Source organism: Buteo buteo, chromosome 4, assembly GCF_964188355.1.
Source record: "Buteo buteo chromosome 4, bButBut1.hap1.1, whole genome shotgun sequence".
Taxonomy (NCBI): Eukaryota; Metazoa; Chordata; class Aves; order Accipitriformes; family Accipitridae; genus Buteo; species Buteo buteo.
The window spans coordinates 3,910,041-3,926,468 of record NC_134174.1 but is presented as its reverse complement, the minus strand read 5'-3'; the positions used below and the strand labels follow the sequence as shown (position 1 = coordinate 3,926,468).

The 16,428-nt window shown below is 43.1% G+C and overlaps 1 protein-coding gene across 2 annotated transcripts in view; it reads left to right on the top strand.

Moving 5' to 3' along the window:
- Window positions 1–2,549: 2,549 nt before the first annotated feature.
- Window positions 2,550–16,428, top strand: part of MKLN1 (muskelin 1) — a 106,193-nt gene continuing 92,314 nt past the window's right edge. For both annotated transcript variants that reach the window (XR_012649983.1, XM_075024597.1), the window contains exon 1: window positions 2,550–2,668. Coding sequence is in view for 1 of the 2 variants with exons in the window: in XM_075024597.1 (XP_074880698.1) it covers window positions 2,577–2,668 (92 nt within the window). In the remaining variant the exon portion in view is untranslated. The remainder of the gene's footprint in view (window positions 2,669–16,428) is intronic.

Here is a 16,428-nt window from a genome sequence, read left to right as displayed (position 1 = left end):
GCACAGGTTGGGATCTACCCGGCTGGGGAGCAGCTCTGTGGAAAAGGACCTGGGTGGACAACCAACTCAATATGAGTGAACAGTGTGCTGCTGCGGCAAAGCAAGCCAACAGGATGCTGGGTTGCATCAACAAGGGCATCACCAGCAGAGATAAAGAAGTCATTATCCCACTCTACTCAGCGCTTGTCAGGCCACACCTGGAATACTGTGTTCAGTTTTGGTCCTCGCTACATAAAAAAGCTGTGGACAGGCTGGAGAGGGTCCAGAGAAGGGCCACAAAGATGATCCAAGGACTGGGAAGCCTGCCCTATGAGGGAAGGCTGAGAGAACTGGCTTTGTTCAGCCTTGAGAAAAGAAGGCTTAGGGGAGACCTTATCACCATGTTCCAGTATTTACAGGTGGCTACAAAGAAGATGGAGACTCCCTTTTTACAAGGAGTCACGTGCAAAAGATGAGGGGTAATGGGTACAGGTTACTCCTGGGGAGATTCTGACTGGACACAAGAGGAAAATTTCTCACAATGAGAACAATCGGCCATTGGAATAATCTCCCCAGGGAAGTGGTGGATTCCCCAACATTGGATACTTGTTAAGATTTGGCTGGACAAGGTGCTGGGCCATCCTTAGACCATGCTTTTGCCAAGAAAGTTTGGACCAGATGATCCTTGAGGTCCCTTCCAACCTGGTATTCTGTGATTCTATGATTAAATACAAGTTATTTCCTAAAATCCAGAGCAAAAAAAAAAAAAAGTTATTAAATATGACAGTGCACAAGATGTGGGAAACCACTTGGGTTCCTTCCCAACCTGAGCCTCCAGGTTGTCTCTCCATGAAGCACGTAGATGAGTTGTTGTATGGACTGAAAAAATGACCCAAGATAAAAAAACCCCAACAAACCCTGATTAATTCTGGCGCCCAGTGCTCAATTTGCAATTCCTTTCAAATGGGACTGTTGGTCAAAAGCTAAATCTGGGCACCACTCGATCATCCACATTTTCATTTTAGTTGTTATTTACTTTTATTTATCTGTTTACTGTTATTTATGGTGACTTTAATAGCTCCTTCTTGGAAAAGAAAAAAAACTGAGCCCCTCAGCATTTAAAAACGGGCAGAAATGTCAAAACGAGCTTCCTGGGAAGTTTAAGTATACACGGTCAAATATTCAGCTGATAAAACGGAGCGAGGGAGGTTAACTCTGCTACCCGTGACAAGGAACTGGTGCAGGAGCCAGCACAGGATCAAACCCCGCTGGGTTTTCCTAGATCCCTTTCCCAAGCACTCACCGCCGTGGGGCCGGGAAAGGAGATGTCCCCTTTGGCAATCAACACCCCACTCCCGCCCCACTGTGCCTCCCCCCGAGCCCCACAGCCCACCTCAGCCCCACGGGGCATCTCTCTGAGGCCCCCCCCCCAGCCCCACGGGGCATTCCCTTGATCCCCACAACCCACCTCAAGCCCCACAGGGCCTCCCCCTGACCCCCCCCTCAGCCCCATTCAGTGTCTCCCTGAGCCCCACAGCCCACCTCAGCCCCATGGGGCATCCCCCTGAGCCCCCCCTCAGCCCCACAGGGCATCTCCCTGAGCCCCACAGCCCACCTCAGCCCCACAGGGCCTCCCCCTGACCCCCCCCTCAGCCCCATTCAGTGTCTCCCTGAGCCCCACAGCCCACCTCAGCCCCACAGGGCCTCCCCCTGACCCCCCCCTCAGTCCCATTCAGTGTGTCTCTGAGCCCCACAGCCCACCTCAGCCCCACAGGGCCTCCCCCTGACCCCCCCCTCAGCCACATTCAGTGTGTCCCTGAGCCCCACAGCCCACCTCAGCCCCACAGGGCCTCTCCCTCATCCCCCCTCAGCCCCATTCAGTGTCTCCCTGAGCCCCACAGCCCACCTCAGCCCCACAGGGCCTCCCCCTGACCCCCCCCTCAGTCCCATTCAGTGTGTCTCTGAGCCCCACAGCCCACCTCAGCCCCACAGGGCCTCCCCCTGACCCCCCCCTCAGCCCCATTCAGTGTCTCCCTGAGCCCCACAGCCCACCTCAGCCCCACAGGGCCTCCCCCTGACCCCCCCTCAACCCCATTCAGTGTGTCCCTGAGCCCCACAGCCCACCTCAGCCCCACAAGGCCTCTCCCTCATCCCCCCTCAGCCCCATTCAGTGTGTCCCTGAGCCCCACAGCCCACCTCAGCCCCACAGGGCCTCCCCCTGACCCCCCCTCAGCCCCATTCAGTGTCTCCCTGAGCCCCACAGCCCACCTCAGCCCCACAAGGCCTCTCCCTCATCCCCCCTCAGCCCCATTCAGTGTCTCCCTGAGCCCCTCACAGCCCCCCTCAGCCCCACGGGGCCTCCCCCTGAGCCCCCCCTCAGCTCCATGAGGCGTCTCCCTGAGCCCCACAGCCCACTAGCTCCAGGGGCTGTCACCCTCTAGACCCCACTGGAGCCCCACGGCCCGTCCTCCTCACCGCACCCGCGTCCTCCCCACGGCGGCCCCGCCACCCACCCGCGCCCGCGCGGCCCCTTTAAGAGCGCGGCCCCGCCCCCCGCGGTCGCTGCCGGGGCCGCGGCTGCCGCTGCTGACAACAAGATGGCGGCGGCGGGGCCGGCGGGCCCCGAGAGCCGGGTGCTGGGTTATACCCTGCACCGCTGGAGCAGCTTCTCCTCCACCTACCTGCCCGAGTGAGTCCCGGTCTCGGTCCCGGTTTCGGTCCTGGGTCGCTCGGCGCCGCGGCGGGCTGCCGGGCCTGCGCCGGGCCCTTTGCCGGGGCCTGCTCGGGGAGGCCGCGGCGGGCCGCGCTGCGGTAGCGGCCGCTTTTGGGGGGGGGTGGTGGGATATAGTCAGCGCCGGCGGAGGGGTGCCGGGGCCGCCCGGGGCTGAAGAGGCACGGTTTGTGAGGGGGAAGTGTTTTGTGTGAGGGAGAGGTTGGTCGGCGTGGTTTTTTTTTGGGGGGGGGGAGCTGCGTGTGAGGGAGGGTCTGTGGAGCAGGATTGGGGGGCGGTGTGTGTGTGGGAGGCGGTGGGCAGGAGGATTTGGGGGGGGGGGCTGTGTGGGGGAAGGGGTGCTTATGAGGGTTGGGAGGGTGTTTGAGGAGAGAGTTGAGCGCCAGCGGTAGGGGTGTGTTTGGGGGAGCGGCTGATGAACAGATTGGGGAGGGGGGCTTTGTGTGGGGTGGAGGGTCTGGGATGCTGGTTTTTGGGGAGGGCCTGGCTGCCAGGCTAGGGTCAGGTGAGGGGGGGGGGTTGAGCAGGAGGCTTGAGGGGGGAGGGCAGTGTGCATGGGGTGTTGAGTATGGGCAAGGGGAGGGTGCGCATAAGGAGGAGAATCTGGCCCTAGATTTGGGGGGAAAACGGGCACTGTGTGTGGGAGAGGCTGGTCACCAGGTTAAATGAGGAGAAGGGTAAGTAAACCTTCCCCCCCAGCCCCACCCCGCAGATTTGGGTAAGTCAGGTGCCTGTGGGCAGTGTGTTTTTTGGCAGCCGGGCTTCCTCTCCTGCCCCTGACCTCTGAAACGCTGGAGGCTCGCTGGGCTGCCGTCGTGTGTGGGTTTTGGGGAAGGGGGTCATCTGCTGCCCTCGTGTTCTGCTTTTAGGAATTTGGGGTTTGGCAAAAGGAGGCTGGAGTGTGTTTCACAGTCATCAGTTTGCGCTGCTGTACTAATGTGAACCTGTCCCAAATGGGAGGCTTGGCTGTGTGGCAGTCCAGCTATGGCTTGTTAATTTCCTCTAGTTACTGAAGGTAAAATTTGGAGTGACTGTAATGTGGTCTAGGTGTGCTATTTTTGATACACCTTTTTGATAAGTTAGCTTCAGTGTTGGAGGTCAGGAGGACCGTTAGGATTACTGCACTTGGACACCTTAGTCATTGCAGGCTGTAGAGTCTTGTCTAATCATTGATTGTGCTGAATTTATTAACCTTTGATTGAAATGTCTTTAAGTCATCCACTATCAACAAGTGACAGGGTTGCTTTATTTGTTAATTAGTAATGTCATGAGTTATCTCTACTTTCCAAAATGAAATGAACCTTAAAAAAAAAAGTTTTTCTGACTAAACTAGTTGTCATATCTTTCTGTATATTTACTTTGTTAGACATTAAAAAGAACCGGTTTCTTTTCTAATTGATAATCTTTGGTGATAATTTAGTAATCCGTTTACCCTTCTGGTTAAAAAGACTTGACTTTAAGGCCTTTCTTTCAGGTCTGTCTTCATGCTTGTAGTGATTTCTACCAGCATTTCTGGCTTTCAACATTGTATTGAAGTGTTGGTCCCTGAATAGAAGGGTGGCAGTCCATTATTGATCTTACTGATGCTATATAAAAAGATAACACCATCTTTCTCCTTGATATTCCTTTCCAAGGCTTCCATTAGTTCTTTTTGCTACAGTCTTGTGTCAGGAATTAATGCTCACATGGTATCTGCAGTGCTGCCCAAAGTCCTTAATGTCATTGCCTTCCATGATACAATTCCCTTTTCCTATAGTAGGGCCGGTGTTTTACAAATGCATGACCTTGCATTTGGCTGTTTTTTAAGACGACGTTTAAATGTGCTTATCATCAGTAAAAACAATTTTAATGGCTTTTAAGCAGTGTTCAATAATCCCAGTGATGGGGTTATTCTCCAGCATGCAGACCTTGGTCTGAGGGATGCTGGTCCTAATGCTTGCATGCTGTCTTCTATGAAAGTTTTGGTTTTTGCTTGCTGTCTGCTGACTTTTGATTCCAGTGTTCTGGGAGAGAGCTTAACTGCAATCTGAAGTGGAAAAGGGAGGCTTTGACCTGCAATTTAAGATTAGATTCTTGAAAGGAGAAAATTTATAAAGAAACATATGGGAGGGTAGGTTTTTGGGGATGGAGTGAAGATGGAAAACTTTAAAATTGCTGGGACAGGAGCATAACATACTGTGGGATGAACACACAGATAGAGCTAAAAATTGTCCTAGTATTTAATATGTGGAACAGAATGATGCTTTTCTGGAAGGATATTGGGAATTCTGGTTATACTGTAGTTTAAATAAGTTTGCTAGCGTAACTGGGAAGAAACCACTTTAACCTTGAAGTAAAAGAGAGACTCTGCCATAATGTATGTAGGAATACATTACTTTATTGAATAATGTTGCTTGTTGTTGGGAGCTGTGGTATTGCAAGCAAAGTGCTTGTGGAAGAGGAACAGAGTAGATTACCCATGTTCTTTGTCAGCTAAGTACAACTTAAACACACTTCGTAAGTAGTTTTGAATGGTTTTGAATGTAAAACAAAGCAATGAAATATAAAATTTCCATTACTGCTGTCCAGGGAAAAATTAGATGTCTAGTAACTTAGATCGCATCTGCTTATGGGATGCTGAACTGATATTGAAGTTTTTCAGAACACGGAAATTGCCTGATAACTGCTCTTGTTAATTAAAAAACAAAAGTGTTTTTCAAAGACCTTTCTGGTCATGTTCTATTTTAGAATCAGTAGTCATTGAAAAATAACAGTTTTCTTTCAATGACAGAGAATTTTCTTCTGGTGAATGCCAGCATCTTTCCTGTTGTGTTTGCTGGTGGTATTAGAGGATTAGTTAGTGCTGGATCCAATTTCTGGCTGTTTGACCAGTGCTGCCGCTACCTGCATGTTTGCAAAGACCTTTCCAAACATTAAATGAAGATAGTCCTTCTCTAGGCTGCCAAAGAATAGTTCTACTGTTTTTCAGACTGCTGGAGTTATCCTCTATTGGCTTGTAGCTGCCAGCAGGAAGACTGACTTGGATATTTATTTTAAAAACTCTGTGGGTAGAAGTGAAAGAGCTGGTCTAGTAATAGTGTCTAGTTCAGCCTGCGTTGTAGGGGAGGTTGTGCCTTTGGGAAGAAAATTGATCCAAGAGGAAATTTGTTCTTGAAACATCTGGCGTTTGCAGAGACACTCTGCCTGTGCAGAGGCAACAGTGTGTTGAGAGGCTTCAGCTTGTCCAACTTGGAAAATGTTCAACCCAGCACGTCGCCTGAGATTCCTCCATCAGATCCCTTCCTTGCCTCTCCACAGTTCCTCCCCAAAGGAATGGAGCCATGTGGGAGGCTGCTCCCTGATAGAATGTCTCATGAGGGACCGGCCTAGGGATTTCCCCACCACTAACAGTTGCTTCACATGAGCCACACAGACGAGTTCTGGTGTCTTTTGACGTACGCTGGGAGAGAGAGACCTGGACTTTATTCCCCTCTCTCTTCTAGCCTTCTGCAGGAAGTGATGAGCTCAGTCACTTCTCTTTTTGGTCAAGGAGGGAATAAACAATTTATAGAAGGTAATGTGGCCCTTGTTCAAACTTGGTTTTTTTTTGGTAAGGAAGAGAACCAAAAGTTGTTGCTGTGCATTCTGAGAGAAGCACTTCATATCCTGATTTTTTTAATAGCCTGTTTTTGTACCTACTCCAATTTGAACTGCCTGCTAAGGCGAATAAAAGGTGAAGTATTGTGCTCTTTGCCATGGCAGTCATGTACCCTTTTCTATTGCCGAATGCTAAATTACTGTATCCTAGGACCATGATTTCTAGTGGTTGCATCAGACTAGTGACTGATGATACCTTGTAGTTGGCTAATGCACTCGGGTCCTTCTGTCACTGTTTTGTATGGCTGAAATCCTACTTCAGAGACTAACGAAAGCTTTTTACTGTGTTATGCTAGTCATGTAACTTTGTGAGGAAGTTTAATCCCATTTCTATTCCACAGTCATTCAGGTTTTCCTGTATGGTATCTATGTAGAAGACGATCAGTATATTTCCTAGATTTGACTTTAGGATTCTTATTGGTATTTTGCTCAATTATTTCTTGTGCTAAGGTCATTAGAAAGAATATAAAATAAGATTGGTTTCTTAGCTGATAATTAAATGCCATTAGCAACGTCCTCCTAATTGGTAGTCACTTTTTCATCCAACCCATTTTTATCTATTTCACTGTGGACTTCAGTTATCCTGATAATTCCAGTCTTTTCTAGTTTGACGCCTTGTGTGGTACTGCATCAAATGCTGAAGGCTGGATGGGTCTGTTGTCTCTTTCCTAGAGAGCAGACTGAAACAGAGAAAGATCCAGCTGATTTGTTACAATACACTTAAAATGAATGTGTGCGTTTTTGCTGTTTTTTCTGTATTTCCATCAAACCAGAGGAAGTAAATGAAGTGAAAGATGCTTTGATAGTAAAGTATGAGTGACTCGTAGGCTTCAAAAGTGAGAATGCAAGTGTTGTTTGCTTTTTAGTTAAGAGGATGTGACAGTAAGTTCCTGCCCAGTCTAACCAAACATCTACTGCTGTATTGTGTTTACTCTGAAAGAGAGATGTACTCTCCTGTGTTTTCAAATCTAAGGATTGCAAAGCATTAGTAAGAAGATACTGAGAACATGTGTAACAAACTTTTGGGGGTAAAGTCCATAAGGATTAAAAAAAAAAAAAGCAGCCTTAAAATAACCTGAATTCCAGCTACCCTGTTCTCTGAGGTTTCTGTATCAGGAAAAAACATGCATTTGTGGCTAGTGAAACATGACTTGGTTTTGCCTCCTACCGTGTGAAACCGATGATTCAGGTCTGTACCTTATAGGTTCATAAATCTTGTTATAGATGCATCCAGGTCTTGAAGACTCTCATGTTCAAGTTGAGATCAGTCATGATGAATGAAAAGGGTTGTTTTTACTGTTCTGTTTTCTGATACTGAGCTTTGTTTCCCTGACAAGGTGAAGATACCTTATGTTGAGGTCTCAGCAGTTTAGGGCTATCTAAACCAGACCAACACAGTGGACTAGCAAACTGTGATTTAGAGCTTCTCTGGCAGGGTGAACTGTGTTCATTGTCCATATGCTAGAAGTTTTAATGATACAGCTTATGTCTCATGGTCTCTTAAATAACTTCAGTTACGTAGCAGTGATGATTTCCATTCTAGTTGTAGAACTGCAACTTTGGGTTTGTTTGTTTTTTTTCTACATATAAGCATGAATGTATTTTTTTAACTTAATTTGTCAGCATTTATAGCTTTGAGTATTTTCATGTAGCCGTTTCACTTTCCTTGTCCTAATTGCTTTGCCTTTAGATATGGGAAGATGAACAGGCACACCTGTTGGCTATCTGTAATTATGTCCTTGTGATGTCTTTGCAATATTGATCAATACTTTTAACATTTACTAAAATGAGCTAGGAATGCAAACACTGGTTAATGAAGTGAGCTGACTGACTCTGTTCCCCTCTGGTGAACCCTGTGTATAGAAATGTTCTCAGTTCTGCTTCTCGTCGTTTTCAGTATCCAGTGAAAAATATTTTTTTTTTCCCATTTGTTGGTGTGGATTTTCTGGATGTTTCTAGACAACCTCATATTCTGACAGGTATTTTCCCCCTTGCTTACGTCACTTCTGTAGCCTAGGATTTTTCTCTGAAAGCTGAAATTCAGTACTTAAAAAGCAAAGTATTTCTGTAGAAAATAAAGTTACTTACAGATTGAATACATAAATATTGGGTGCTTCTCTAGTGTCTGGTAAGGTGAAGTGTTGAGAAAGAAAAAGGTCAGAGAGGTGCAGGGAGTGAAAAAAATCACAAAATTATGAAACTGTTCATTCCTTACATTGGCATCAGAAGTCTGATAGCCCTTGCTTCCCAGGTAAAAGCACAAATGCTGTAGTATGAGAAGAAATTTCTTTAAGCTGCAGTTAAAATATAGACATTATTTAAGAGATTAGACAGAGTTATTCACTGGCAGAAGGATGAAGGTGAAATGCTAATTGCTCTAGTTCCCTGGTGTGACTAACCTCGCAGAACCTGTATTACTCCAATGTTCAACCTTTTCTGGGATGGCAATTTTGGGGAACATTAAGAATGTAAAATTTTCATAGGAGGTGTTAACATCATCAGATTATGGATCATTTGTTCTGTATGTGACTTTATATCCTGCAAGCTTAATAAAGGCTTTCAAGCTCCTGATTACTAATTACTTGCTTAAAGACTAAAACATTATTTCAAACAGAGCACGTTTTCCTGGGATAACTGTTGTTACTGCTCAGACAGCATGTACAGTCTGTTTGATTTTTTTCATGGCAAAGAATATAGTTTCTTATTCTGTGCATTCATCTTCTTTTTAGTAGATTCCTCTTAGAATGCATGGTTAGGTTTATTGCAATCATTGATTTTATGATGTGATCATGATTTTTCTGTTGAGGTTAAGTGGTATGTGCAGCATTGATTCAGTCAGTTATCTAGAGGTCAACATGTTCCAAATGTCCAAACCAAGCCAGTGCTTGACTTGCTTTATTTGCATGTTAATATAAGCTTCTGAAACCAAATGTAGTTTTGCTTTTTTGACTATGGCCTGTTGAATTTTGTAGGAACAGTGGACTGTAAGTTCAGCTGGGTCAAAATTCAATAATATACTAGTTACTGGAAGGGGAGGAGGGAGCGCTGAAGATGTAGAGTGGTTTGTTACCTTAGGTAGTTGCTATTTTAGTCATTACTTGAAACTTAGTATGCATAATCTTTGAGAAATTATTTCCTGGATCAATTTAAATCAAGGAGCACAACCATGTATTTAAGTTGAGGATAGCAGCCTGCATGTCTGAATTTAAACTGCAAAAGCAAACTGGTTGATAGTGCTTGCTCCTCCTCTGCTGGTGTGTTCTGCAGTTCCTGGAAAATGACATGATCTTGATAATGGAGAAAAATTGTGCACTGGTAATTTTGAGTTTGGTGTTTTCCTCAGTCCTCTCTGCCTTTTCTCCCCAGACTGACTGCTGGGTTCATAATGTCACTCTCAAGCACTGGAAAGGTGCCTGAAAAACACTGAAACTCTGCTTAGGACATTATCTGTATTTTTCTTGAATGCTTTTCTGTAGGTACATACTTTAAGCAGTGTTTGGCTCTTACAGTAGCTATTTAAATACTAATTTGCTAGTCTGTTCTATATTTGAAAGTTGTATTAGTAAAGAGGTGCTTCTTGACACAGAGTGTTAAAATGGAAGAAAAAAATTTGGATAAGGTAAATTGACCTGTGAGTAAGGAATTGCTGAATGAGTTTCCACCCTGCTTTTTCATGACGGTGTGCTATTGCTAACTTTCACGTTTTGTCTCCTAAAAAAACTGCTTTCTGGTACAGGGTTTGGAAGCTGTACCTAGGAAAGTAATGTTGGCTTGGGAACTGGTGTACCCTTTAGCATGAATTATTTATATTGCCCCAAAATAAGGAATTATTCCATAATGTCGCTCTAGGGGCAGATGTTCCTGACTTGTAATGCAATTCCCCAAATAACCAGGACTTAATGACAGGCTGGTATTTCTTTATTTTCCCAGGTCAATATTTTGTCTTCTGGACTCCCTGAGTAGAGTTACATCATTAGTGAGAGACCTTAATTTTGAAAGGAAAGCTAATACAGTGAAGGTTGTCCCAGCTGGAACCAGGAGGCATTTTCCATAGTTCTGGTGAAAAATCTCCATACCTGATGTTAGTTTGGGTGTGAGGGGGCTTCATCTGTTTTGTTGAACGTAGTCTGCTTTAAATTCTTTTACAGGCATCGTTTTTTTTGGTGAACTTTTTACTAAGTGTGAAGTTACAGTGCTGATGAGCATTAAAGATGTGTTTATGGCTTACATTAAGAATTTATATCTTTACATGTAATCACTTAGTCTGTTTTTGTGGATTTCTCTGTTGAGTGGAAATATTACTAATACTGTGGCATGTAAGAACATTGTTGCAATGCTGTGAAAACATGGAAGACCTAAATCTACTTCCTGGCCTTCATAAAATTTTTCCATGTGTGTGTTAGTCAAACAAAAATACTCCAAGGTTGTGATGCTTCCAAAATACAGCGTAGGGGCTTGACATAGATGTGTGCTAGACATTGATTTCTTCTAATCTTATAATCTTGTCCATTTCCACGAAAATGCTTTTGGAAATGAGAAGTGAGAGCAATGCAGTACTAAAGTGCTTTATACCACTAATATTGTGGAAGATTGTGGTGATTGCTGGAAGTAGAAGAGTGGCTTTTCTGGTGATTGCTGGCAGTAGAAATCCCAATGTTCACAGACTGACTAAACTATTTTCCCAGCAAGAAGTGAGGTTTTTTTTTTTTTTTTTTTTAAATGAAAACTGAACTTCATTATAAAGTGGCTGTGGCTGGTCATGTCTTAAACTCTGGCAAATTTTACTACAGTATTTTATTTATTGGCAACAAATCCAGTGAGATGAAGAATCTAATATCTTTGTCTTTTTCCTTGAATATTGAAGAGTAGAATTCATCCTATTCTTGGTCTTTATATCAAGCCAGGGTTTTATTTCTGCTCAGGGAACCTCCTGGAACCTCACATAAGCTAGATTGCATGCATGTCATGTTGCTGGAGTTAGTACTTTGTGTATCACTTAAAAGAATGGATTTCAAATATCCTTGTGGCTTAGACATGTAGAAATGAACACTGAGTATGAAAAGTGGACAAAAGAAAAGGTTCAAGATAATCTTAGATTTACTAATATCAGTTCACTAAGTTGATCAGGTGAAGCAGTCTTTATAATTGCTGATTTCATCAGCATTTCAAGTTTTTTGGTTTTTTTTTTCTAAAAAGTAGATAGACTTCAAGTACATGGAAAAGATCTGTTGTTTCAGTGATCTAACAATTCTTAAATTTAAAACCAAAGCTAGTGTGGGGAGAGAACAAACATTGGTAATTTTTAAGCTTAAGGGTTCAGCACCACTTACCAGTTAAATTGCATCTGAACTATAATCCCTAAACATTGGGACAATTAGGCTGGTAATCATCTGTGATATGTGAAGTTACTGTGGTTACCAACATATGTGCATAGGCCTGACTTTATTTTATTTTTTCTCCAATTTGTTTTTCTGCTGTGCTAGCACTGATATTACCAAAGTGAAACTGGGAGCTCTTGCTGCTGAGGATTTTGGTTGCTCAGTGCTGTGATACAGTCAAAAGTTTAATCTGTGATTTAGGGTTGTTGAGTGTCACTAGAATAGAAGTTATTTACCAGGCTCTGATAACTTGCTGGGAATTGACTATACTGCTGCAGTTTTAGTCACTATTGGTAACATTTAATTCCTGGTGTGTCAGGAGGAAGCGCTGATGAATCAAAGATATCTGTCTTGTTTAAAGAAGCCTTAACTAGAGGGGGGGAGTGAAAAGGAGTGCTTTCTAACTTGCGTTACTGGAAATGTCTGCAACAGTGTAATTCTGTGTTTAAGGAGCAGTTTGGTTTTTAGTAAAGGCCTTTGCCTATCACTGGGCTGGCAGTGATGATGGGCAGCTTAAAAAAAAAAGTAAACTGTTCCTTGAAAGAAATAATTGAGAAACTGGTTTTAATAGAACTATTTCTAGGCTAGAGCTAAGTGATACCTGTTTTTTGTCCAGTATAGTCAGCTGTGATCTGATAAGTATATTTCTGTGTGGTGATTTCTAAATTCATCAGTTTATTTTTGTATGCTGTACTTGCTTAGCTATTTTACTTTTGATAGAAGTAAACTTATAATATACTGGATGTTTGTGTGAAACTCTGCGGCTGAGGAGATAGAAGCAAATTCGAGCAATACATTGACAAAGCTCATGACAGTATAGTATTTAAAATTGCACACCTGTGTACATGTTTAACTCAAACTTTGTTTTACTATGCAAGAGGTCCTCCTGTACTTCTCAGCATGGCGTTAAGTCCTGTGTTTTAAAAAATGCAAAACCAAAAAACCACATCCAAACCTCCCAAAACCTGTTTCCTCAATGTATATGCATACTGCATAATAATTGGGCATGTTTTACTGTGTTTCAACGAGGAAACTTTCATGTCTTCACATCCTTATGCCATTTTAAACAGAGAACTTTTCCAATGGAAAAGAGAGAAACTTTATAACAAAGTCTAAAAAGCTTTTTTTGAACTGCTTTGGGGGAGAGCCATAGGTACATATAGCTTTTTAAACATCATAGCCAGGTGGTTTGAAATCAATGTTAGCTGCACTGAGTTTCTGGGAGTTGCAGGAGAAAGATTTCTCTAATTCTTTCCAGATCTAAGGAAGAGGGTTTTTTTTGGTGGTGTGGTTTTTTTTTTTTTTTTCCTTTTTTTTCCCGTTTTTCTTGGTTAAGACTGTGTGTACATTCCAGTGTCTAGGCTGGGCAAGAGTGTCTCCGTTGATACTTTGTACTTGCTGGTGTGATGGTTCCATGTGTTTGAAATAGTTGTCCCACCATACCTTACAGCCTTCTGTAAAGGGGAGTTAGTGGAAATTTTAATCTGTGTGTTCTAGTGGCAGTATTCTTACTAGTCTGTTTTGGGATGGTTGTAGGGGGGAAAAAAAAAAAGAAAAAAAAGTGTCACATGAACAGCCCTGAAGATCTTTGTCCATTTTCAGTCAGACTGTGTTTTCATAGCACTCCAAATGCTTTTTTGCAGCTTAATGGCATGGTACCTTGGCAGTTTTCTAGAAGAACAGCATCTGAGTTCCAAGTCCTCTTGGAGATGTGCGTGTCCTTTTCTGCACAGCTGCTCTCTGAAGAGCAATTTGAATATGCCAAGCAAAGCTAGTGTTTTTGGATTTGTTTATTCTTAAGCACTTGTTCCTAAAGTCATGGATTTCTTTAACAGCAGCTTCATGAAAATATTTAGGTTAGATGCAAATTATAGCAGCCTTAAACCTAATTTGCAGTATATTCTGCAAAGTCGTCTTATTTTTCCCTTCCTCCCCCCTTAGAGTTTGTCATGCCTGAAACCACAGAGCTTTTTGCACAGAGAAGTCCTCTGGTAATACCAAGCGTGGGGACATCTCTAATTCCAGCAGAGATCAGCCAGCAGTTGGTACAACGGATATGATGGTTTCTGGGTTGGTAAAAGGAAAAATTATCAACTTCCAGCAGTTGCAAGACCAGTGTCTGCATGGGTAATAAAAGGAAACTTCCACTGTCTTCTGCCAAGAGGGCTTTCTACGCAAAGCAACCAGAATGATCCACTTCTCTTATTTAGCAATGGGAACGCTTACAATAATGGCTTAGATGCTAATAGCCACGAAGGAAGCTAGATGATGAATTAAGGCACACCAGTACTGCCTCTGGACATGTTATTGTTTGTGGTGCAAATAAAGTAGCTCCTTCTGCTTAGCCTTCAGTGTGGGGTAGGATTGCCCACAAAGTAGCAGAGGTACCATGATACCTAATTTTTTTTTTAGGAGTTACTTGCCAGTGGGAGAGTGGTATTCGGAGTTCACTCTAGTATGAACCCCTAGTCTGCATCCAGCTGCTCATCTTTTTTTCTCCTTTTGTGCTGGTGCTAGTAGTAAGCTGAATTGGAGAACTGATCTGACTAAAGAAGTTATTTATGCTAATCTTTATTATAGCTGCTGGTGTAGGGAGGGGGAGGATCAGGCATGAGTGGGTGGAATGGTCCCTCTTGGCAGTGTTGTAGATTTATGCTAGACTAGATCTTGTATCTACAGTTTATGATTATGAGTTATCTCAAACCGCATTTAATGGGTTGCTTTTTTTCACAGGAAAAGCTTGCGTAAAACTGTTTTGTACTTGCCGTAGCTCAAGGGCTTGCAAATACCTTTTTTTAATGCTTTGTGAAAATTACATGGAAAGTCATTGAGTTAATGGAATTTTCACTTCTAAAGTTTCTCAGATTTTAATCTAGGTGTCATATCTGAAAAGCCTGCCTCCAGGTACTGTGTAAGAGTTTTGTGATGTCTAGAAAAAGGGCTTTACATGGAAAAAGGCGTGTGTCATTAGGATATGCATTTGTTTGTTTCTTACTGTCTCATGACTGCTGGAATGCTGGAATTCTTCCAAATCCATAAATTTTCTCAAACCATTATGGTAAATTGGCTTTGTATATACGGACTTCTGTCTTCAATGTTTGTTTAATATTAATAAATTAATAACCCATATATTTTTAAACATATGTATAACTCCATTGACACTGCTATCTTTATCTTTTAAATTTTTTAGCCTTAATTTTTTGTGAGCTGCCCATCCCTTTTCTCTCTCTCTGCAGAAGGATTTTTATCTTGTCTAGCTGTACTGATTGAGGTCCTCTTTGGTTGTGGCAAACTGATCTTTGACCCGGAGAAGCAAACAAATCTACTTCTAAAAATACGATCTTTGGGATCTGTCCCAGTTATAAAATGCCTCTTTCCAGCAGGGTATTATCTGACCACGTAACAGTGCCAATTCCTGCAAGTGTTGCCTAATGTATGAAGAGCTTATCGTCTAATGTTTAAGCAAATGTAACAGCATCATAAATAAAATTTATTCTGTAGGGTAAATTGTCTTCTTGCATGCTAGGATAAAGTTCCATAAAGAAGAAAAACCCTACAGTGTTATCTGGTTTTATCTGCCTTCATGTCCCTTAAGTATTTAATATAAGACATATATCTCTTTCACGTTGAGCATTTTTTTCTCTCTCCAGATATTAAAAGGTATTAAGAAATAAATATGCTTTTGCCTTGCCTGTGGCATGGTATAAACAACTGCAGGTATGATTCTCCTCAAAACAAGTGTGTTTTGGTTTCTAGTGGTGACTTAGCTTTGAGATTGGCAACTTTTATTAGAAATCTGTGTCTCATCAGTACCCAAATTCTTCTCTTTGGTTTGGTTGGTTCATTTTGTCCCTGTTGTAATTAAAGACGGGGACTAGGTTTTCTCTTGGAGTTGAGCCTCTTTGCGCTGCATATTAGATGTACTTAGCTGGTCGTTTAGTTATGCAGACCAATGGCTTAATGTTTCCTATTTTGATGGGGTTAGAGCAAGAGGGTAGTGCATGTACGTATGCTGTTCAAACGCGTTTTCCCCCTTGGGGCTGCATGAATAAACCAGCTGCAGGCATGGGCCGGTGCTGGCATTGCTGTGTTAATACATGCCGTGCTATGATGGAAACTAGCTAAAGGGAGAGGGAACCTGAGTTTTGCTCCTATGCTGTGTAAAAATCATGACATGTCCCTTGTAAAGCCCGCAGATGGACAGCCACTAGGCCAGTGCTCTAAAATGTACGTATTTTAAGGGGCCACCCTGATCTAGCTCCTTGCTGTCTCCCTTGTCACTGTGCGGGACTGCTTGGATACTGTTGCTAGCGTGGTGATTTTGGTCTGCCCAATGTGGAAAGAGCGAGCTAATTTCTCTGTCTGTTAACGCTCAACCTCTGACTTAATCTCTTTCCCTTCTGAGCTTTTGTATGAGTGCTTTTTCCTCCAGTCCTTTGTAGTAATCCAGATGCTCGTGTTCTTTTCCTCCTACACAGCAGATGGAGATGGCATAAGCCTTTTGATGACTGCTTCCTTCTTTTTACATAAGTTTTACGAGCTGGTGAGTTCGTTAGTTGGACATGGTAGAACTCGTAAGCCCTGTCCAGCAGGTGGTGCATCATTACCTTGCCAATAATTATATATATTTTAAGGATTTTTTTTTAAAGTTTTTAATTTAATCTGGGAGGTGAGCTTTACCGCATGGTTATAGGAGAGGGGAAG